The 23,711-nt window shown below is 60.4% G+C and overlaps 2 protein-coding genes across 3 annotated transcripts; one reads left to right on the forward strand and one right to left on the reverse strand.

The window, feature by feature from the left end:
* Nucleotides 1-1,360: 1,360 nt before the first annotated feature.
* On the forward strand, nt 1,361-5,645 carry RFPL4A (ret finger protein like 4A). The gene is made up of 3 exons (XM_049621483.1): nt 1,361-1,426; nt 2,812-3,106; nt 4,696-5,645. Exons 2-3 carry the CDS (start codon nt 2,821-2,823, stop codon nt 5,271-5,273), a joined length of 864 nt encoding a protein of 287 aa, XP_049477440.1. The 5' UTR covers nt 1,361-1,426; nt 2,812-2,820; the 3' UTR covers nt 5,274-5,645.
* Nucleotides 5,646-8,448: 2,803 nt separating this feature from the next.
* EPN1 (epsin 1) lies at nt 8,449-23,395 on the reverse strand. 2 transcript variants are annotated; one of them, XM_049621408.1, is made up of 11 exons: nt 23,104-23,395; nt 19,952-20,277; nt 15,460-15,709; nt 14,397-14,521; nt 13,497-13,571; nt 12,962-13,045; nt 11,345-11,636; nt 10,629-10,739; nt 10,390-10,473; nt 9,168-9,425; nt 8,449-9,067 (listed from the first exon to the last, which is right to left on the reverse strand). In XM_049621408.1, the coding sequence occupies exons 2-11, from the start codon at nt 20,177-20,179 to the stop codon at nt 8,859-8,861; spliced, it is 1,716 nt and encodes a 571-aa protein (XP_049477365.1). In that variant the 5' UTR covers nt 20,180-20,277; nt 23,104-23,395; the 3' UTR covers nt 8,449-8,858. The 2 variants fall into 2 exon arrangements, with proteins under 2 accessions (XP_049477365.1, XP_049477366.1); XM_049621409.1 differs by lacking the exon at nt 23,104-23,395 and adding an exon at nt 21,581-23,071.
* Nucleotides 23,396-23,711: the final 316 nt, after the last annotated feature.

The following is a 23,711-nucleotide window of genomic DNA, read 5'->3' on the forward strand; positions in this document are numbered from 1 at the left end:
TCCTGCCCCTTAATCTGTGATCAACACAGAGTTCTCTAAACTGCAAGGGACAGCTTTTGCATGTGATTGAAAAGAAATGCCTCCTCCTATGTATCTCATCTCTGTTGTGATGGAGCACATCCCATGGTAATGTTGTAAAACATCTTCAGTCTTTGATTCTGTAAAGAACGTGAAGCCAGACCTTCACGGGCTCACTTGTCGTCAGGGATGGGCTTTGGGGTTTGTTTACAGAACTTTTTTTTTAATGTTTATTTATTTTTGAGACAGAGAGAGACAGAGCATGAACGGGGGAGGGGCAGAGAGAGGGAGACACAGAATCCAAATCTGAGCTGTCAGCACAGAGCCCCACGCGGGGCTTGAACCCACGAACAGTGAGATCATGACCTGAGCCCAAGTCGGACGCTCAACCGACTGAGCCACCCAGGCGCCCCTGTTTACCGAACTTTTTTTTTTTTAATTTTTTTAACGTTTATTTATTTGTGAGACAGAGAGAGACAGAGCATGAACAGGGGAGGGTCAGAGAGAGGGAGACACAGAATCAGAAGCAGGCTCCAGGTTCTGAGCTGTCAGCACAGAGCCCGACGAGGGGCTTGAACCCACGAACCATGAGATCACCTGAGTCGAAGTCGGACGCTCAACCGACTGAGCCACCCAGGCGCCCCATGTTTACCGAATTTCTAAGCAAGGGTCCTCACGTTTGTGGAGAAAACACTTGTGGAGAAGTGGCCGTGACCTAGTCCGTGTGATTTGGGGAGAGACTTCTGAGTGGGCTTAACCATTTGTGTGGACCAAAATGGGGGAATTCACCTTCATGACCAAAACTATTTGATGGGGCGCCTGGGTGACTCAGTCGGTTGAGCACCCGACTTTGGCTCAGGGCACGGTCTCACAGTTTGTGAGTTTGATCCGCACGTCAGGCTCTGTGCTGACAGCTCAGAGCCTGGAGCCTGCTTTGGATTCTGTGTCTCCCTCTCTCTCTGCCCCTCCCCCACTCCAGCTCTGTCTCTCTCTCAAAAATAAATAAACATTACAAAAAAAAAGAAAATGTTAAAAAAAAACTATTTGAAGCTAGCCTCATTCATGTATAGGGATCAATAAAGATGACATACCTTTAAAAAATGTTAACCCTAACCCCAATTCTTATCACCCACAGAGGGAAGATGCAACATTTGTCTAGAATGATCCCGAGGCAACCTTGTGGTCTTATCACATTAAAAGTAACACTTTGAAGTTAACCTCCTTTGTTTTCGGTGGCCTCTCTAACAGAGAAAAGTCCCACGGATGCTAGAACTCATCCAATTCTGACTGGATTAGAGGGGAGGAAATGGGTGGGATGGGCGGGGAGCAGTGCTAATAAAAAGCCCCTCCTGGGAGATCTCACTTCAGAACTGCTGCTGGGACAAGACCTGGGGCCAGAGCAGAAGAGGTGCGTACAACCTTCTTATTTCCCAAGTGTCTACACAGACCTATAACTACGGAGGACAAACGGGCGGTTGCCAGGGGGGTTGGGGTGGAGGTGGGAGGCACGGGTGAAGGGCAGAGGGGGGTCCCGGCTTCCAGTTAGGGAGTGAGTCACGGGGGGGGAAAGGCAGGTGCAGGGAACATGGTCAGTGAGCTTCTGACAGTGTGGTCGAGGGACCCTCGTGCTGAGCCCAGCGTAACTACAGACCCGTCCAATCACTTGTACGCCTGAAACTAACATAACTTTGCGTGCCAACTGTAGCCAATTTTTTTAATTTTTTCAAACTTTGGGGGCACCCGGGTTTCAGCTCAGGTCACGACCTCACGGTCTGGGTGTTTGAGCCCCGCATCGGGCTCTGTGCTGACAGTGCGGACCCTGCTGGGGATCCTCTCTCTGCCTCTGTCTCTGCCCCTCCCATGCTCACGCTGTCTCAAAATAAATAAAAAAAAGAAAAAGAAAACTTGAAAAATATTAAATATCTACAAGAACTCATAGGAGAAAGCAAAGTCTCAGAAGGGAGCGATCGATAAATGCAGCCAGTGCCGTCTGATACCAACTCAGTGCAGGCACAGCGTGTGCTCCTGGGGTCCTGGGCCCCTCTGAAGGGAGCGGCAGGCAGAACGTAGGTTCCCCACATCTTGCAGATTTGGGAGGGTCGCCCCGTGCTGGGCCAGAACGGAGCTTGGCCAACGCAGACGTGGTGAGCAAAGCCCTAGCCACTGCTGCGGCTTCTGTCCTGTGCAGCTGGGGTAGCTGCTAGGGGGTGGGGGGGGGGGGGGGGGGGGGGGGGGGGGGGGGGGGGGGGGGGGGGGGGGGGGGGGGGGGGGGGGGTGCGGTCCTGGCTGCCCAGGAGCTGACCCACCTGTGGAAGGGCAAACTCCTTCTCTGGCAGCCTCACAATGAGGCAAATCTAATCGACCTTAGCAAAATGTAAGCCTCCCAGCATGAACTGGTTTCTGGAAGTTCTTCATGAGAGGGTATACACACTCTATGCGTCTCGTCGGGTCTTCCCCGCTACGCGCGTGCATGTCTCACGCTCGCCGCACTTTTCTGTGTGGACAAGCCCCACCCGGGGTGCTCCTAGCCAGGGGTGGCTGGCCGGCCACCAGCTGAGACAGCTCGGGTGCGGTAGGGCCCCTCTCACCACCCACTTAGGGCCTGAGGGTGAATCGTGTCCTTCATCCCATCCAGCATCTTAAACCTCAGAACCCAAAGGCGGTGAGTCCCGTATGTTTGTACGTGTGCAGGACCTTTGCCGCCGGTTAGTAGTGACTGCAAATCCCCGCGGGTGTAAAGGGGAGAGTGGCCCAAGGCCTCATGGAAATTCCAACGTGCACGTCTCTCCCCAGACAGGGACCATGGCCGAACACTTTAAAGAAGTAAGCAGGTGTCTCGTGTGCCTGGCTTACCTCGAAACGCCCATGTACCTGAAATGTGGCTACGTCTGCTGCCTGCGGTGCCTGGATTCGCTGCAGAGGGAGCCCGACGGGGCGGGCCTACTGTGCCCCTCCTGCTCCGTGGTCTCTCAGAAGGAGGACATCAGGCCCGGAAGCCAGCTTGGGAGGCTGGTTGCAAAGATCAAGGAGTTAGAGCCCCAGCTGCGAGCTGTTCTACGGATGAACCCAAAGATACGCAAGTTCCAAGGTATACAGCCTGTCCCCACACGTAAATGCCCTGGAAGACGCAGCCTGCCTACCCGTTTCTTCTAATGTTTTTTTTTTTTTAAGGTTTATTTATTTTTGAGACAGAGGGAGAGAGAGTACGAATGGGGGAGGGGCAGAGAGAGAGGGAGACACAGAACCTGAAACAGGTTCCAGGCTCCGAGCTGTCAGCACAGAGCCCGACGTGGGGCTCGAACTCACAAACCGTGAGATCACGACCCGAGCCGAAGTCGGACATTTAACCTGACTGAGCCACCCAGGCGCCCCCTGCCTACCCATTCCTTAAGGGGATGAGCTGAAACATAGCTTTCCAAGGCCTGGTCGTGCTTTCCTGGAAGTACAGATTAGCACCGTCTATGAGAAAATAATTTCAGCGTCCGGCCGTGGCCTGCACCCGAGAGGAGTCACGCCTGACTCTCTCCCAAGCCAGGGTTACCGTGGACTCTCACGGCTCAGCTGCGCATCTAACGTGCTCAAGGATGCCAGGAGGGACCTCCCAGGCTCCTTGGAGCTCACAGAGCCCTTGCTCCTCCTGGCTCTGTCCCGACTCTGTCCTGACTCCCCTGTGCTAGGTCCTGAGGGGTGGCGGGTCCCGTGGGTGTGAATGGGCTGTGAGGAGGATGCTGGGGTGGGCACGCCAGCCCACAGCGTCGTGCCAAGGACACGGGTCTCTGTGTTCCCGGAGTTTACTTCCAGCTCCTTGCAACCTGAATCTGAGATGGTGAGCCATGTCCCAGAAACGTGACCGGTCTCGACACGTCCCCTGTGGCGGTCAGAGGGTCTGGGCATCTTCCAAACACCTGTGTGCTGGGACGCCAAGTGCAGCAGTTGGTGTTCGGTCCAGAGGGTTTATTTCCGAGGCTCCTGGCTCCACCCATGCGGTCACCTGGCCTCCCTACAGGGCAAGCCAGAGACGTGGGCAGCACCCACAGTCCTTTTCCTCCCACCCCCTGCCCCTCTGGCACTGCCCTGTGTCTATGTCACTGCCAGAGCCCAGCACGTCCCCACTGGTGTCCACGGGGGTCCCTTCCTCTGCCTGGACTGTCCAGAGTTCACCCGTCTCCTTCGGGACCCCCAGCCTTACTCCTCTGTGTGATTACACCCCAGGGAGCAAGGGCCCGGGATGCACTTGTCTGCTCAACATCGGTAGACGAGGAAGGTACCGGCCAAGACAACGAAATATGTGAAAAACTTGCATATTTACTGTTATTCTGCACTAAGTGCACTAGTTTCCGTCCTTCACACATTCACCTGATGCCTGCAGGTCAGCAGGGCCCGCACTACTTTGCATGATAATTTGAGACCACGCCGCCCGGCGTCTTCGGTCGGATCACTTGGTGTGAAGAGAACACACGCTAGGAGTCAGAGGGACTAGTTCTGAGCACCGTCACCCACTCTGTCTATAAAGTCGACCTCCTCAGGGGCCAGGGAAGTTTCCCCGGGGAAATTCCGAGCAGCACGGAGCAGAGGGTGAAGGGGTGACCGCGGCCGAGACGTCTGGGCCTTTGCAGCAGACGTGCAGAGGGCCGCAGGGCACGTGTGCTTGCTGACTGGCTTCTCTCTCTCCCACAGTGGACGTGACCTTGGACGTTGACACGGCCAACGGCTACCTCGTCATTTCTGAGGACCTGAAGAGTGTCCACTGCGGGTGTTCCAGACAGAACCGGACGCCCCGGGCCGAGAGATTCGACTATGCCCTCTGTGTGCTGGGCTCCCCTGGGTTCTCCTCTGGCCGCCACTACTGGGAGGTGGACGTGGGGACCAGCAAGGAATGGGATGTGGGTGTTTGCAGAGACTCTGCTCATCGGCAAGGGCCGGTTCTGCTGTCCTCAGAGTTTGGCTTCTGGACGGTGGGTCTGAGGACAGATCTCTTCCAAGCCGGCACCATGCCTGTGACTGTTCTCTCGGTGAGCCCCCGGTTACACCGCGTAGGGGTCTTCCTGGATATGAATTTTGGCACCGTTTCCTTTTACCACGTTAGCGACGGATCCCACATTTTCACATTCACTGAAATTCCTGCCGCGGAGACGCTGCGTCCGTTTTTTGCTCCTGGGAATCCGACCACGGACCGTCAAGAAGTCCTGAGAATCTGTCCTGTGAGGAGCCCAGGCGTTGCCGGCAACCCCACGGGTTCTGGGCAGAGCAAATGAACCTCCGATACAGAACATTTGTAGAGAATTCTCGTGTGCTCACAGCCGGAGCCGGGAACTCTCCTGCCAGTTACGTGCGTGGTGCAGATGTGGCAGGAAAACACGCAACGGCTGGTGAATCCTGAACGCTAATTACATCAAAGCATTTAAGCGTCAGCACAGTTGTCTCTCTGGGGACTTGTTCCTATTTCTGTTCCGATGACTGGGTTCTGAGTTTTCAGATCAGTTTCTGAGTGTTTTTTATTTTCTGCAGTATTAACTTAGTGTGTAATGGAGGTTATAAACGAAATAAAAACTTGGATGTGACCCAACGGGTTAATTGACTTTCTAGGTGATGTGTGGACCAAGACCTATGTAAAGAGTAAAAATGTGTGTGTGTGTGTTTTCGGTTTTACTCAACCGCTGAAAGGCACACATTCCTTTCAAGTGCACACCAGTCTGGGAACGCGGGAAGGAGGCAGATAGGGCCGTCCAGGAGGTGGCAGCCTGGCATCACGGGGGCTCGGATGCACTTGGTACCACCGGAGTGCCAGCTTAAAGCAAGAGGTTCGCCCCTGGTCACTCTGCATTGGGCTGCACGCCCCCCCCCCCCCCACCCCGGGTTTCCACACACAGCGAACATACCACTGTCAGCCCAGGGAGGTTCTTTGCGGGCAGGGGGCGGGGCTGTCACCCCGGCAGGATCCACCCCTTTCCGATACAGCGCCATTTTTAACATTTCCTTTTTGTGTGCCGAAGTCATCCTACTTTATTTTCTAATGTTCAGTTATCGCTGCCTAGTTAGGGCTAGGCTTGGAGTGACGGTAAGTGAACGGGTGAGAACACCCCCAGGTGACTGACACAGGGCCTCTCCCCCTGCAGTCCACTCCCCTTGGAGAGCACCGGACGCGGTTAACTGTTACAGGGCCCCGCATCAACGCAGGCTAGCACATCCCCCGGCAGTAGAGGGGGCCACCCGTGTGCAGTTCTCAGGAGGGGCCTCCAGGGTGCCGAGGATGAGGGGGGCCGGCCCGGTACAGCCAGGCCGGCATCAAAGGGTTGGCAAGCAGGTTAGAGCACCGTTGTCTAGAGTCGTGTTTGCTCGAAAGCGTCCAGAAGACGCGTTTAAGAAGGAATCATTAAATAGAACTCTGAAATTACAAATGTGCAAACTAAAATACATGAGTGATGAAAAAGAATTAGCCTTAAACACAGAAAGAAAAAACAGAAATAGTAGGAAGCAACAGAGGGCAGAGACCGGGCCCACGGCAGGCGTGTCCTTGTCCCAGGGGCTGGGGCCCGACGGGCCTGCAGGGCTGGAAGTCACTCAAAGCACAAGGCCGTGCAGGGAGCTAACTTTCCTCAGTCGGCAGTAAGTACACTAGGCTCGCGGGCCAAGTGGTGTCGCCCACACGTACGGAAGGCTGCCTGTGTAAGCGGCAGCTGCCACAGACAATAGGAAAACAACAGCGGCTGTGTTCCAATAAAACTTTATTTACAAAAATAAGCAGCGGCCGCGGCCGTAGTTTGCCCACCTGAGTTGGGGCGTCATGCGCTGACTGCACATGGGTCCCGTGCAGCACAGAGCGGGGCGTGTGCACACTGAGAGCGTGGAAGGGGTGCGGGTCCCGTGTGCCGGGCCAGGCGGCAGGGGGGCCAAGTAGGTCAGGATTCTGCATCGAGGGCGGACGAGTTCTGAAGGGAAGGTGAGGCAGAGGCAGAGGCTGGCCGAAGCAGGCTCTGTGTCGAGCTTCTAGGACACAGGTGAGAGGCGGGGACACCGAACGCAAGGGAGCCTGAGCGCTAGCAGCTAGCGCAGTGGGCCGCGCGAGCACACGAGCACACGTCCTGAGACGCGGCGGGGGCAGGCCTGTGAGTGGGCGGGGCCTCTGCCTCCATTTTGGCCTCCGGTGCCCGGGGCGGGTCACAGACCTACACACTCCCCCGCAAACAAGCCCCGGCCGGCCTGTCCCCTCCGGCCCTGGCACAGGTGGCCCAAGGCCCCTGCAGACACACCCACCGGGACCCCCACCAGCCCCCACAACATTGGGGCCGGAGTCCGAGCGACTCGCAGGAGGAGGAGGAGGAGGAGGAGGAGCAAGCCAGTGAGGCAGGAACGGCCGGCTGGGCTCCTCAGCGCTCAGGTGGGGGCCGGTCACTACAAACCCGGCGTGCAGGCCTAATCAGGGGGTCGGGGCTCTTAGAGGGACGAGGCGGGGGCACCGGGGCTTTGGAGCTGACGTGCGTTCATACCGAGGGAACGAGAGGGGACGCGCTAAGTGCTGCGGCCGCCGTCTGGGGACAGACCCTCAGGACTTCTAGACAGCAAACCCAGGTCGTGTTTCTGTCTCCCCCCGCCCCTCCCCGCCCCATGGAAGGAGGGTCCAGCCCGCCGGGTCCCTGGAGCCCCGGGAAGACCAAGACCGGGGCTCGCCCACCTGCCCCCGTGCTCCCGGCACCCCAGGCCCTCCCTTCTCTGGGTGCTGAAGCTGCCGCTGCCCCGTGCATTCAGCCACCGCGCCCCTCGACAGCAAGGACAGAAGTCCAGCCGCCCTGCCGGCAAGCTCACTCCCGCTCCGCCATCTGTCTCTGACCTGCTGTCCCCGTGGCTGTCCCCGGGGCTCACAAGCCATCCCCTCATGTCGGCCGCCTCCTTGGAGTGTGAGACACAGACAGCCCTCACCACCATGGGAGAGGGACCCACGGCAGGGCGGGGGGGGGGGGGGCGGAAGAGCAAGAGCTCAGACCCGGTGTCCCTCTGCTCCGGTAGCAGCATAGACCACTGCCGGCTGTACCCGGATGGGCATGCGCACTGGTCACAGCACGGCAGCACCGCCGCGTGTCACGTGCACCCCGCCATCGTCTCAGGAACCCTCACCTGCTCATCCACAGCTCACCCAGCCCTGCAAGACCCCTGACTCCTACGTGGGGTCCAGTGGCCGCAAGCATGTGTGAAGCGCCCACACCCAAGAACCTCATGAAGCTCTCCAGCCCCGAGTGGGCTGCCGCCCACGGGGTCTCAGGCACCCCCCACGCCCCAACACGGCCGCCCACAGGAACTGACGCCTCCGGAACCGACGCTTCTGAGACGCACCGGCTCTCAGCTGCCCCAAGGGGCAACAAAGAGGCCCAGAGCCCTGGGTCCCTCGGGGGAGGGGGTTGTGTGAACCACGGATGGGAACTTGGGGGAGTGACACCCAAGAGAATTGCCATTTATTCCCGAAGTTGCCAAAATTATCACCAAGGATTCACCAAGGGGTGCGCATAGGGACGAGGAGGCTCAAACACTGATTGAGGGGCCAGTCAGGAGTTGGGAGGGAGGGGAATGGGTGGGGGACCCCCAGCTGTCCCTCCCCTTTCTAATGCCACAGGAAAGGGGTCCTCCTCCGGCCAGCACCCCTCCCCATCCCCCATGTCACATCCAGTTTCTCTCCGGGGAGGTGGGGTGGGGGACATGGAAGAGGGTGTAGTGTGAGTGGGCCCCAGGAGGGGAGGGTGCTGGGGTGGGGGCAGGGGTCCCCCGCTTCACATGCACTCACAACACTGGTCTCCCAGGGAGCAGAAATGGGGGAAGCCGGGCCAGGCCAAATCCCCCTCCCTCCTGGATTATAGGAGGAAGGGGTTAGTGTTGGGGGCTGGGGGGCCTGGGGGCATCATGGGGGGCAGGCCAGGGCCCCCACCAAGGGGAGAGATGTATGTCGGTGGTGCTCCGGGGACCGGGGGCACAGGGCTGAGCCGGAGCTGGTTCAGGGTGAGCGTCGCAGGGGGCGCGGGCTGGAAGGGGTTGGTGATGGAGGGGCCGGTGGTCGGGGCTCCTACAGGGAGAGAAGAGAAGAGGAGACAGCAGAGCAGAGTCAGGGGCCTGCCCAGGTAGGAGGTCAACGGGTGGGATCCGTCCGGGAGGCTGGCACTCACCGCTTGGCAGGAAGGGGTTGGAGGCCTTGGCTCCTGGCGGCGTGGGGCCCGGCCGGCTCACCAGTGAGTCGAGGTCCACGAGGGCTGCATTAGGCCCCAGGAATGACTCTGGCGTCTTCCGCGTGGGCGGCGGCGGGGTGGGGGCAACCGCCGGCGGGGGGCTCCCCACAGCCTCGGCCAGAGAGCCTCCGACCCCACTCATGTCGAACGCCCCGGGACTGCGTGCGGGTACCTCTCCAGCGAGCAGCTCCAGCTCCCCTACAAGGAGCCAGAGAGGGGTCAGGGGAGGGCGGGCAGCAGGGGCCTCAAACTGGGAGGCCCAGCCCAGCACCAAGCCAGGGGGACCCACTCAGGGAACTCCAGCGGACAGTCTCCAGGGCAGAAAACTACCGAGGGACGTTCACGCAATCCCACAAAACCCCACTGGCTCCAGCGTCCGTCCCCAACAAAAACATCACGGCGGAGAAGCACAATGGCCCCGCAGACAGGAGAGCATCTGTGAGCCTGACTGCTTGTTTCTGAGATCCGAGAATCCCCCCTGCTGCTGGGAAATGCACGAAATCGGCAGGGAGAGAGGAAAACAGACCCGGGAAGGTAGCAAACCACGGACGGACGGGGGACTGGACTATAACCTCAGGGGGCCCAAGGGGAGGGAGGGATCCCTGGTGCCCGGCCTGCCCAGTCAGTCCCAAGAACTCCTGCTTCTGCTTCCCGGGTCCGCTTCAGGCCACTGGCGCAGGGAGACGCATCGGCGCCTCCTGGGGACGGGCTCAGTGCCCTCCCAACACCTCGCACAGACGGGATGTTCTCCAGACACAAGCCAGTCCAGTCCGTGCCGGGAAGGGAGGGACACAAGAGCCAGGACGCCCAAACGCAAGGTGCCCCAAAGACGGGACGCCAGGTGGGGAAGGCGCTGGGCGCTGAGGCACCAGCGGCCAGGCCAGGGGGGCGGGCCCCCGCAGTCACCACACTGCTGGTAATGCAGGACACAGCCGGCCGGGCCCCCAGAAACACCAGAGGAACATTCCAGGGACACAGAAGTCAGAGTTCGGAATCTAGGGAAGCTGCAAAAACACAGTTCCTTATGCTACTTCTGCAGCTCTTCGGAGTATGAAATTATTCAAAACCAAGATCAAACTTTCTTTTGAAGACGTTCAGGATCAGTTATAACTGCAAAGAGAGGGTCTGGGTGCCGGCCCACCCAGCCCAGAGGGTGGCTCACCCGTGCTGCTCCCGGAGGTCGGCAGGGCTGAACGCAGGCGGTCAAAGTCCGAGAACTCATCTGGCTCCGCGTCAAACCCGACGGCTGTGGGGGTCCAGGATGCCCACTCAGCTCCCCATGGGGACCCACCTCCCACTCCCCAGCCCCCGGCGCTCCAGAGACCAGACACCCCCAAGCTCCCCCGCACACCTGCCACACCCTTGGGCCCCGTCAGCCTGACCCCAGCACCCACCCAGTACCTGTGGTGCCATTGGTGCTGGGCTTGGCAGGTGACCCTCCCCAGGGGTCCGAGAAGGCCGGGGCTGGAGCCCAGGGATCAGAGGCTGGGGGTCCGCCTACCGGAGCCCCACCTGAGTGAGGAAGGAGGTATGTACGCGGCTGCTGGGTGGACGGTTTATCTCTGAGAACCTGTGCCCACTCCCTCCAGCCTCAGTTCTAGGCCCGCACCTCCCCAAAGCCTCGCCCTGCCCTGCCGTGTCCTGGGACGCAGCTGGGCACCCCAGCGTGGGCCCACCCCCAGCCTTTCCCGCCTCGTCCCCACGAATGAGCCATGGCTACACACGCTGTGGGGCCTCTGCCCACGCGTCCCTCCTCGGCCGTGAGGCCTCTGGGAAGCCCCCAAAGAGCTCCCCAGCTGGGTAAGGCGGTATGGCTCACCCAGACCTGCCCAAACCCCATGGCTCCCTTGAGACCCCCCAGGGCGTCCAGCCCCGTCCCAGCCCTCCTGCACCCAGCCTCACCAGCCACCCGCCCTGGTTCCACTGCAGCAACCTCTCTACCCCGCGCCCCTTGGCACCCCGCCACGGTCCTGCAGGCTCCCTCACGCCCACTCCTCTGGGCTGTTCTATCTGACCCCCACAGCCACCCACTGTACTGCATCTGTCCCAATCCCTAAGGCATGCCTGGGATCACACACTGGATGTGGGGCCAGAGCAGGCAGGCAGCCAGCACTCACCATCAGAGCTCCCCCACGGGTCAGGCGTGGGCCCCTCTCCAGCTGCAGGGGCCTGGGTCCCACCCCAAGGGTCAACCGGGGGCCCTGCAGGGGCAGCAGGCCTCCAAGGGTCCCCGGAGGCTGGTGTAGGGGCCGGACCACCCCAGGGATCAGCAGCTGGAGGGACGGGGGCCCCTCCCCAAGGGTCCGACGTGGGGGCAGTCATGGGTGCAGCCTGGGGGCCTCCCCAGGGGTCCGTGGCTGGTGGTGGAGCCGGGGCCGTGAAGACATCAGCAAGATCCATGAGGGAGGACTGCAGGGTACAGAGGAAAGAAAGCACATGAGGCCCGAGCAGGCTGGGCCAGGGGACTCCAGGGGTCCGGGAGGAGGGCCCTGGGGTGGGGGTGGGGGGGGAACGGCTGCAGAGCAAGAGAGAAGCAAGAGCCAGGTGCTGTGGCCATGAGACTGAAGAAGGCAGTCTCCCCATCTCCCACCCACTACACCCCTGCTGTCCGCCACCCCCACCACTCAGCCCTCCCCAGTTCCCGCCAGAACAAGGAAAGCGACCAGAGCCCAGAGGAGCCCACCCCAGCCCTGCCCATGGGAGGCCCACTGGGGTCGCCCACTGAGTGTCAGGTGATTATGGGTCACCCTGAACAGTCCTGGCCTCAAGCCCAGCACACGTCCCAGGTCACCTGGAGCATGCTCCGGGCTTCCAGGGCTGTGTGTGTGTGTGTGTGTGTGTGTGTGTGTGTGCTCACAGGTGCTCACCCATAGCCCTGGAAGCCTGGAGCACCTGTGAGCATGCACACGTGCACGCACACACACACACCACACACACGCACGCACTCTCACACAACGACCCTGTGTCCCAAGAGCACACGCCTCTCTGGACAAGGAGGTGCCCCACCTCCCACAGGACAGCAGGCACAGGCCTGGCGCCCCCTTCCTCCAGGCTCTCGAGAGGTGGGGCATCAGGGAGACCCTCCGGCTGAGGCTAGCCCAAGCAGGCTCCTCTATCCAGTGCCCTGTTGTGGCTGCGGGGCCAGCTCTGGCCACCCGGCCACCCGCCCTCCACCTGCCCATCAGGAAGGCGGCTACCCTCCAAGGCCACCATCCTTGAGGCCGGTCCCACAGTGAAGACACTCGGGACACCCAGAGCAACCCGAGTGAGGCCACGGAACGAGGCCGGCTTGGATGCCCAGCCACGCAAGGGACCCTGGCCTCGATGTGCACGGCCACGCCTCGTTCACCCGTGAGGCCAAGAGAGGCGGGATGAAGAGCACAAGCTGAACTGCCAGCAAACATCACGTCTGCACTGGGGGACTGGGGCCCCTGGAGGTCAGGGACCAGCCCTGTGTCGCTCGCCCGCTGACCCTCGGTGTCCCGGGTGCGGGAGGACGCTCAGGAGGTGCCTGGGCACACGTGCGCCACCCCCTTCCTGCCCGATCAGGCCGGTGCTCTCACTGTATCTCGCTCTGGTCTCGCTCAGCTACAGGCACCGACCGGCACTCGAAACATCTCCGTGGCGGGGTCACACTCGAGCGCCCACCAGCCCCCACACGTCTCCACGAGAAAACGGTTCCCTGCAGCCACAGCCGCAGCCGCCTAGGGCCCCGCCCAATGCCCCGTGCTCACCTCCTCCTGGCCACCAGTCTCCCTCCTGCTCTCCTCTATGGCCATCTGAAGCCTCAGGTCGTCCCCACGGCGGATCCGCTCTTCCTGTTTGGGTCATGGAGGCAGGCGACAAGGGAAGGTCAGAATACGAGCGGCACGGCTGCCCCCCACCCCCGACCCAACAAAGGTGACTGAAAATTAAAATGGGATGTGGACGATGTGGGAGGGGAGGATGGGGAGGCCCGTGCGGTCTGGGCTGGGGACACGGGCCTGGCCAGGCACTGCTCTGACAGGTTCGGGAAGTGGGGGCCAGGCGTCTGACTCTGCAGTGTCTGCTGCGCTGGGTGGAGGTGACCAAGGCCTGGGCTGTGGCAGAGAGGACGGAGTGGCCACAAGGCATCTGCTTCCCGTGCTGCGACTGCACCGTCGGAGGACCCACCTGACACATGTGTACGGCAGGGGCAGGGCTGCTGTGGGGCGGGCAAGGGGGTGCAAGGAGTCGGGGACCTGAGGAGGGTCTGAGGGGAGCCTAGGGAGGGGAGGGGGCTCTTCTGACCTTGTCGTGTTCCTCACGGCTCAAACTAAGGGCCAGCTGGAGCTGGACGTCGTCCTCAGGGCCGCAGGATGGGGGCTGGGGGAGAGAGAGTGTGAGGGGTCCAGGGCAGGACACGAGGTGGGGGGTGGGAGAGAGAAAGAACGAGGGAAGGAGAGAGAGGGAAAGAGAGAGAGAGAAGCAGGGAAGGAGAGAAAAAAGGAGGGAGAGAGAGAGAGAGAGAGAAGAAGAGAAAGACGGAGAGAGAGGAAGAGAGAGACGGAGAGAGTGTGAGGGGTCCAGGGCAGGACATGAGGTGGGGGGTGGGAGAGAGAAAGAACGAGGGAAGGAGAGAGAGGGAAGGAGAGAGAGGGAAGGAGAGAGAGGGAAGGAGAGAGAGAGAAGCAGGGAAGGAGAGAGAAAAGGAGGGAAAGAGAGAGAGAGAGAAGAAGAGAGAGACGGAGAGAGAGGAAGAGAGAGATGGAAAGAGTGTGAGGGGTCCAGGGCAGGACATGAGGTGGGGGGCGGGAGAGAGAAAGAAGGAGGGAAGGAGAGAGAGGAGGAGGGAAGAGGAGAGAGAGAGAAGGAGAAAAGGAAAGGAAACGGAAACAGAGCCAGGACGGACAGAACCAAAGGCACAGACACGGTCACCCAAACCGGTGAGGGACGGGCAGAGACAGAGCAGAAAGACTAGCAAGGAAGGAGCCACTCGGGACAAACACCCAAGTAAAGGGGACGAAAGTGGTCAGGACGAGGACACAGGAAGACCAGGTGGGAGGGCCAGCAGAGAGCGGGCTGGGGGTGGGGAGAGAGAGCACACAGGCCCTCAGGAGGTGGGGGGGGCGGGGGCTGAGGCATGAGATGGGATGAGAACGGAAGTCAAACCCCCAGAGTCAAACTGGCACGCCCGGCCAGGCCCAGTACCTGGTCGGCCTCCTCCTTGCTCATGGCCAAGGCCAGCTGGAGCTGGAGCTCCTCCTCCCCGCTGCTCTGTGGCCACGCCTGCTCCGCCTCAGGTGGGGGCCCCGAGCCCACTGCTGCTGAGGACGCTGCGGTGGGGAGGGGCAGTGAGACCCGGCTGGACAAAGAGAAGGGACCACACAGCCCAGGCGGTGGGGAGGGGAAGGCTTCCTTTCCGGGGGGGGCAGACTGTGAGCCAGGTTTGTCCAGCCCCCCCTCCCCCCACCAGGGAGAACAGGGAATAAGGAGTGGGGGGGGGGGGGGTCAAGGAAGGACAGCCCCGTGGGCCCAAGAACAAAAGCCAGCAGCAGAGGGAGGACGTGCGGGAGCCTCAGAGCCCACGACCTTGGTTCCCGAGCTGCGTGCCCGGGGTCTGCTCAGAGCCCCAGGGCACACCGGTCTCCAGGCCCACGTGCTCCCACGGGTCCAGGGCTGCGTGGCTGGGACCAGCTGGGTGTCGGGGGAAGAAGAGAACCTGCACCCTCGGCCCCCACCCCCACCGTGGGTGTGGCTGAGACAAGACGTGACCGGGAAGGGGGTGACTACCCAGAAGGAGGCACGGACAGGATGCAGGGCCTAATTTTGAGCCAGGGGAAGCGCCCACCTGCCTGCTGCTCGCAGCTGGCCCCTCACTGTCGGCAGGCCCCCCAGAGTGCCTGCCGTCCCTGACCTCAGACCTCCGGCAACCCCCTCCAGGTCACTCTTCTCCGTCTTCGGCACTGCCCGCTCTCAGGCAGGGGCACACCTGGGCCCTCAGGCGGCCCTCGGTTAGTATTTGCAGGTGAACAGGGTACCTCTCAGCTCTAGGGTCCCACAGCGAGAGGGAAGGGACACAGGAGTGCAGAGGAGGCTCACGGCCCGTCACCCCTCAGATGAGGACACAGAAATGATGGCACGGGGCGGGGAGAGCCCAGCGGCTGGGCACGGGGTGCCTGGCAACAACAGGAAGCTTCAAGACGGACGGGGGTGGGCCGGGAGGGAGCAGTGAGAGCGCAGAGGCGCGGGGGGCTCCCGAGGCAGGCCTCACCCGTGGCGGTCTGCGCCAGCTTCTCCTTGGTCTTGAGCGCGTGGGCGCGCTCCTCCCGCAGCCGGTCCTCGTCACGGAGCAGGGCCACCAGCTGCTTGGCCTTCTCACGCACGTTCACGCCCTGGTCCTTGCCGTCACGGTCCACGTACTGGAAGTCCTTGAGCGTCTGCACCGCGTACATGTTCTCCTTGCACTGCTGGGACACGCGCTCCGAGCCGGTCTTGATGAGGTACTCCATCAGCGTCATGGCCTTCGGGGCGGAGGGCACACCGGTCACACACACGGCGGCCAGGATCCCAGTCCCGGCGCCAACCCTCACGTCAGCCGCACACGGACAGACACGCGCGGCCCGGCAGGTGACTACGTGGCCACGAGAGAGGACGCAGCGCGGCCACGTGCAGCCACTTGGAGGGACCCCACAGACACCAATGAGCACGCGAGGCGGGCATCCCCGACAGGCACATCCACAGAGGATGTGGTTCACAGGAGATTCGGGGCTGCCGGGGCTGGGAGACTCTCGCTGGACACGGGATCTGTGTGCAGGTGACGAAGACACTCCGCACCCAGGCAGTGGTGGTGGTCGCCCAACCCCGGGCCGGTGCTCTGTGCCACTGAACCGCACACTTTACAAGGGTGAACCGTACGGCACGGGATCTGTGTGCAGGTCAGTAAAAATCCAGAAACGGGGAAAAGGCAGGTATGGTCGCTGCAGCCCCTCCCAGGCTTCCCCGAGCCGAGCAGACCCCACTCTATTTCTCTGAAACCACAAAAATACGCCTGTTAAGTCACGTTTGACAGCACCCAGTGCTCGGACGGCCAGACTGGTTTCTCTCCCGTCCTGTCCGTCTGGAACGTGTGTCATTACCGCCCGTGTAGAGCTCCGTGCCTCTGCAGACAAGGAAGCGACTTGCTCGTCGAGGTGGGAAGGAGGGAGGGAGGGAAGCACCGGGCCCGCAGGGCCTGTTGAGGCAGGGCTCTCTGCAGGGCACTCGTGCACTGGGACAGCAGGAACAAAGGGACAGGAGGAGGAAACACCCTGTGACAGCTTCTGCATTTTATGAGGTAAGAACAAATTCTCTTTCCAACAAGTTAAAACAAAACAGGGGAAGAGAGACTCCGGTCGTCGGACGACAGCGCACCTTACAGTTTGCAGGGGACTCCGGGGGCTTCCCGGAGCCCCTGAAGGTCACCCAGACCACTGCAAAGCAACAGAGAGAGGACCTTCTGCTTCGGCTGAGCTGTCTGAAGAGCTACGCGATTTGCCAGGGAACCCCCGCTGTGGGGGCTTGACGTCTCCCCAACCTTCCTGGGGAGCCAAACCTGAACCTCACAGGCTTCCTGAAGGTGTGTGAACGGTTATTTACGCCAGTAATCAGAGGTTAGTCTTTAACCAGCCCTCGAGGTGTTTACGCATCACGGTAGGAGGGACAGGGTGGAAGGCAGGCTCCCAAGGTCCTGGGCCAGCCGCGCTCTGGAATTCAGCTTTCCCGGGTTCAGACCAGAAAGGCCACACGACACATAAAACAGATCTCCCAGCAGACGGTCCAACCAACAGTCAAGCTACCCGAGGCCCACAGATGGCAGACAGACCACCTCCCCTCAGCCTGGGATGGGACTTGCACCCAACAACTCACAAAAACTCGTTTTCAAAGCTCTGGAGCTGCAGTTGAATGGCCTGTGAACCCAGAAAGAATCCAAACACCCCACGGGTAACACGCATACGTGTGAAGCACAGCGGGCCCGTGGTGCGGGAGCAGCACGCGCACAGCAACGTAACGTAAACACGTAAGCGGATGCCGCACACGCCAACCTCCCAGATGCGGCCGTGAGCAACATACGCAGGCGCAAAGCACCAGGAGCATGGGTCCGTGGAAAGTTCTAGAACAAACGTGGCAGACAGAAGGCAGGACAGGATGCTGCTGGGGGAGGCGGGGACATCCTCTCTCTCTCTCTCCATCGGGATGGTGGCTACACAGGTGTGCGTACACGTGAGCACTAACCAGGCTGCACGCTCGTGATGTGTGCCACAACAGAAAACGTGAACCTACTCTTAAAAGTAAGCAACTGGACAGCCCAATAGTCCCTGCTAATTTTTGAAACAGCTTGCTCCTGGATCCCCCAGGACACCAGAACACGCATCAAGGAGCCACACGGGGTACCTAGGCACTCAGTTGGTTGAGCGTCTGACTCTTGGCTTCGCCTCAGATCATCACCTCGCGGTTTGTGGGTTCGAGCCCCGTGTCGGGCTCTGCACTGACCGCATGGAGCCTGCTTGGGATTCTCTTTCCCCCCCCTCCTCCCCTGCCTGTGCACATGCACATGCATTCTTGGGCTCTCTCTCTCTCAAAATAAATAAACTTAAATAAAAAATCATTGTTTACGAAAGTAAAAAAACAAAAAAAAACAAGAATCCACAAACAACTTCTCAAAGGGCCAGGTGCTAGATAACCCAGCTTTTCAGGCCACATGGCCCCCGTGCTATAGGGGAAGCAGCCGCAGATGAGCGGGCCTGGCCACAACAGATAGAGCTTCACCCACCAACACAGGTGGCTGGCCAGATTCAACCTCTGGCCCATAGTTTGTTGACCTCTTGTTTTAAAAGATAAAAACTGAGAGGCACCTGGGTAGCTCAGTTGGTTAAACGTCCAACTTCAGCTTAGGTCACAATCTTGCAGTTTGTGGGTTCGAGCCCCACGTTGGGCTCTGTGCTGACAGCTCAGAGCCCGAAGCCTGCTTCAGATTCTGTGTCTCCCTCTCTCTCTGCCCCTCCCGTGCTCGCGCTCTCTCTCATAAACATTAAGAAATAAGTAAACATTTAAAAGATAAAAATTGAGACCCTGCATTCCTCGGAGCAGGGAGGTGACACAACCCAGTCAAGAGAACGGGTTCCAAGGCTCCCCTCCCACCCCTTGCCCCCTGGGTGGCCCCAAGCCTCTTTGTGCCTCAGTTTCCTCACCTGAAAAGTGGGGACAGGAAAAGTACTTCGTGGTTCTCTGCCTACAGCAGTGTTTCTCCGGCTGCACTTGGTCCATGAGCCCCAGTGAGCTTCCCTTGCAGTTTCAAGAGGCCCTCCAAATCCCATCCCCTCCCTTCACCTCCACACAAGGGCTCACCCAGACCCCCCACCCCTTCCCCGATTCTCAGCTAGACAAACGCCACCCAGTCCTTCACAACAAACCACCAAATATCGGACCCAACATGGGGTCCGTGGAATTGAGACCCCAGTCCGGGTTTGTCAGGGTGGGTGTGAGAAAGAACACAGCATTTGCAGGTCTGAGAAACGAGGGAGCACCGTACCCTGGGGCGCAGCGCAGGTCCCAGCTGCAGTCCATGAGACCGGGGACCTCGGCCGCCTCATCTACCACCACAGACACAGCAGGCCCTTGGCCAACGTTTCCCCAAACAAATGTCGACAAGAGGACTTGCCTGAACCTCACTCTCCGGCTCCCACCCCAGCAGCCGGACCCTCACACGCAAGAACGTCCACAGGCCGCTCTGAGCCCCACTGCCGGGAGTGGGGGCCGGCCGCCCGTGCCAGCCTGTGCCCACCGCCGCTTCTTGGCCCAAGGGGAAGATGCCAGGCCCCAGACCAGTAAGCTGAAAAACCGCTCACGGGCACTCCCCAAAGACACGTTCCCTTTGACCAAAGCCTCCAATCTGTCTGTTCGCTGGGTGAGGACGCGCACATCCGCCACCAGGAACCAGTCAACAGACCACTTCTGTGGTGGGCACTGTGTCCACGTTTCTCAACGTGACACCTGCGTGTGTCCTTCCGCCCCAAAGTTCCAGTTCTAGAAAATGACAAACATACAAGGGGATTCGCGACGGTCTTGTTCACAGAAGCAAAACGTCACAGATCGCTTTACGATCCGTCACCAGGCAGCACTTGTTGAAAAAGTAAAAAAGGGAAGAAAACAAAGTAACGAATCTTTTGTATCCTAAAGAAGAATGACCTCTGAGATGTGGCTTCACCTTCCCTTTTAAAACTGGGGTACGATTTACACTTGCTACAACCCACCGTCCTCCACTGCAGTCCTGAGTCCTGATAATTGCACACGGCCACGTATCCAGCGCTGCAGTGGTACTGCGGCTCCACGGCCCCCCAAACTCCCTGGTACCAGGGGACATGCGCACACAGATTGTTCCGGAGGAGAAACAGAAGTGGGGGACACCAGCTGCCTCTGAGAGGGACCTGGGCTCTGGGCACGCAGAGGGACGCACACCGTGCACCTGCCTAGGCCTTCTGTGCGGATGAATCTTGCAACTGTGCCACGTTTTCAAGAAGTTTAAACCCTATGACTCAAAACTCCTAAGACCCTTACCCGTTTGCTGCCTTCGTTAGGTGAAAAGGAGGGCGGGAGGGAGAGAGATTCACATAAACACCCAGAACTCCAAGTCCTCGGGCACACCCCCGCCAGAGCCCCGCGCACACGCCCGCCGGCCCTCGAGCACGCGCGCGTGTGAGGGCCGGGCTGCAGGCCCGGGCACTGACCTTGTAGACATGCCGCCAGTTCTTGCCATGGTCATTGAGCCGCTTCCAGATCATGCTCATGATCTCGGAGAAGGCGACAACGTTGTAGGTGAGGTCAGCGATCTCAGACATGAGGGAGCTGGATGGGCCCCAGGGGTCGTTGCTCGTGGCTTCTCGGACCTTGATCTCGGCCTCCGAGTAGTTGTGGACTATGTTCTTCATCTGGCGCCGCAGCGACGAGGTCGACATGGCGGCGGGTGATGGTGAGGGTGGTGGGCCCCCCGGGAGGTGGCGAGACAGGGGCGACTGGAGGAAAAGACAGCAGCAGGGGCTGGGGGTCACCGCATCTGAGAAAGAAAGGCCCTTTAGAAACACAATTGGGACCTGGGGCTGTCCAGCCTGCAGCCCCGCCCTCGTGGCCCCCCACCCCCACCCTGGAGTCAAGGACGAGGTCCTAACCATAGCCTAGAAGGCTCTGGCCCTCGTTAACCCCCATCTTAGTCACCAGGTCCACCTTTCAGTTCCTCAAACATGCCCAGCTCCTTCCTGCTTGGGGCCCCTGCTCAGTGAGGCAGGGTGTGCAGTGATGGATCACAGACGGGACACCGCAGCTCGGTACTTCCGAGCCCACTGCCCTGGGTGGGCCAGGAACTTCCACACCTGTTTTCTCCCCTGTAGGGTGGGGTTTTGTTCCACAATCCAGGGGGCTAAGAACCCGGCGCGTGGGCAGTGAACTATAAACGTGGGTGGTGTCACGAGATGGTCATCCTGCTCTTCCTCAGCACCCAGGTCACTCCTCGTCACCCCCAGGGCTCTGCTTAAGCTTCCCAGATGTTACACACCCAAATGCCACAGTCATGGTTCCCTAGGGGCCCCATCAGTATTTTATACCCGTGGGTCTGATTCTGTGGCTGAGGCCAACCCAATAGCCCCATGGGGACAGAGACCACGTCTCTGGGGACAGCCGTCCCGGAAGAGCCATTCAACAAACAGCTGGGAAGAAGGGAAGGAGGGAGGGCTGGAGTGGAAGGGGCAGAATCTGTGGCAGAAACAAGGACACACAGGGAGACCGCTAAAGGGAATGGAGCAAGAGGCAGGGAACGCCAGGGGGACAGGCGTACCAAGGGTGTGGGGGGCGGGAGGCTCGGGGAAGAGAGATAAGGATGAGCCCGGCTGCCCACTGGGTCTGAGCCGCATGCCAGGTGCTCGCTGACCAAGAGATGCCCATTATTTCAACACCACCAGCGGGGCTTTCGGAGGCCAAACAATTCAGCCCAGGTCACACGCTAAGCGCGGCAGCACAGACTCAACCTCTGGCTGCTTGGACACCAAAACCTATACTTTTAAACTAACCCGTGTTGAGAGCAAGATGACGGGAAGGAACAGAAGGGCGGGAACCAGGTGGAAGGTGACGATCACAGCAAGCGGTGGCACGAGCCTTACCCCGTGCTAGGCATTCTTCTCCATGCTTTACACACAGTGACTCAATTAATCCTCCCAACTCCGTGATTCACAGCACCTCACGGGGGGAGGAAACTGAGGCACAGGAAGAGAGACTCCCCTGCCCTGGGACACAGGCCTCACCCTGGCTGCAGAGCAGACTGAGCACCTCGGTCCACATCCACTCCAATAAGCCCTCCCACAACCTACCTACGTCCTGGGACGGCCGGCTGGCCCCAGCTTTGAATTCCAGCTGGAGAGCCCAGGCACAGGGAGGCAGATGTGAGGCGGTCAGGGGGCCCAGCAGGCCAGCTGGATGCACCAGGACAAAGAGCTGATGTGACCAGCACAGAAGAGACAGAGGGAAGGGAACAAGACCAACAAGAAGAGAAAGAGGCACAGAGAAACCCAGGCAGAGACAGTACTCAGAGACCGAATCACAACCAGAGACAGTGAGGCGAGACAACGAAGAGAAAGGATCAAGGCCCTAGAAGGAAAAGAAAGAGACCGCGACCCAGCACTACAAACTCATCAAAGAAAGAAAAACTAACGTGTGAAACAAAGAACAAGTAACTTGGGCCCAAATCCTGGCCATGAGCTACCAGCAGAACAACCTCCTTGAGACTCAGTTTGCTCAACTCTGAAAAGAAGGAAAGAATTCCTACCCGGCAGGCTTGCTGATTAAATAAGATGGGTACATAAAGTGCTTGGCGCCCTGCCCGCAGATAGTAGGGGCTCAGTAACGCTGCCTGCTATTATCAGAGAAAAAGAACATTTGAAAAGGGCCGGTAAAGGAAAACACACTACTTTAACGCCGGGTAATTACACTAAACTGTGTTAGAAAAAACAGTCCACGAAAGCGCACGCATGCTGCTCAGAACGAGAACAAGTTTTTCAACACAAACGGACTCACAAAGAGAAGTATTAGATCGAGTAGAGAACGAACGATATGGCAAAACCCTCAAGGGGTACTCAAATGACTGATGTCAAACATGTGCTGCGTGGAGCTGAAAACGTATAAGAGCGGAATGCAGGGGTCCCAGCAGTTGACTGCGGGGCGAGCTGCTTCACTGCTACCGCCTCCGGGAACACGCACAGCGACGCCAGGATGCAGGAACTGTGAACGACCCTAACTTTAAACACTAGGAAGCGGAGGTTTGGAAATGAAAGAAGTCACCTGATAACCAGTACAGGCTGGCCAAGGAGTGGGCCTCGATTCTACAGCCCGGCTCTCGACCTCCCACCCCTCTGGAGACTCCAGGACCTGGGGGAAGGGGCAGATTCCAGACCAAGGAGCAGACGCGCAGAGGGACCTCGGGGTCGGGGATGTGCGCGAGGACGATGAATGGGAAAACGGAGGGGAGGAAGATGCACAGAGATGGGGACTAGGGTCACCGGGAACTGCAGACACGGAGGCCCAGAGGAAGAGAGGAGGCAAAGGGGGAGAGGGAGAGGGAGAGAGAAAGAGACAGCGGCACGACCACCAATCCTGAACACCACACACCGACACTGACAGGGGTCGACACACGGGGACCGGCGCCCAGTGGAAGCGCCACAGCGGACGCGGGCAGCGCCGAGGCCCGGGCGGAGGCCGGCGGGATACGGACCAACACAGACACCGCGGGGTGGAAAGGCGCGGGCGCCGACACACAAAGGCCGCGGTGATGAGCCAGGGGCCGCACGCGACGGACGCCCGAGCGCCCCCGTACCGCCGTACCCCGGCCCGCGCTCACCTCGGCCTCTCACGCCGGGCTCCGGGGGGTCATGGCGGGCAGCCCCCTGCCCCGCTTGGCCTCGGTGTCGCGGGGCGCGCGCCTGGCCGCGGGCGGCGGACACGGAGGCGCACTCGGGCGCACGCGCGAACGCACGGAGGGCCGCACGCCGACGGCCCCGCCGCCCCGGCGCCCGGGAGGGGCGCAGAGAGCCGGGCGGGGGAGGGGAGCCGCCAAGCGGACGGGAAGCAACCGAAGGAGGCGACGGACCGGAAGCGGAAGTGGCGGCGCGCCCCGCCCTCCGCGCCGCATTTGGCCCCGGCGACTCGGCCCACAGGGAGCCTGCGCAGTCGCCGCTTCCGCGGCCCCGCCCGCCCGTCTACGTCACTTCCGGCGCGCGAGCGCCGTGGCCAGACGCGGTTGCGAGGCCTTGGGGACGCCCTTGAAAAGAGTGGAGGCCTCAGAGAGTCCCGGCCGGCAAACTCGGCCGAGGGAGGTGGGGGAGGCGAGGAAGGGGCCGGGCCGTGCCCGGCCCGCGAGGCCACACCCCCGGCACCCCGCGGTGCTCTAGGCGCCCCCTCTCCTTGCCCAGCGGGCGCACACGCGGAGCCCCGCCCCCAAGCGCCTGC

The sequence above is a fragment of the Panthera uncia genome (genome assembly GCF_023721935.1).
Source record: "Panthera uncia isolate 11264 chromosome E2 unlocalized genomic scaffold, Puncia_PCG_1.0 HiC_scaffold_19, whole genome shotgun sequence".
Taxonomy (NCBI): domain Eukaryota; kingdom Metazoa; phylum Chordata; class Mammalia; order Carnivora; family Felidae; genus Panthera; species Panthera uncia.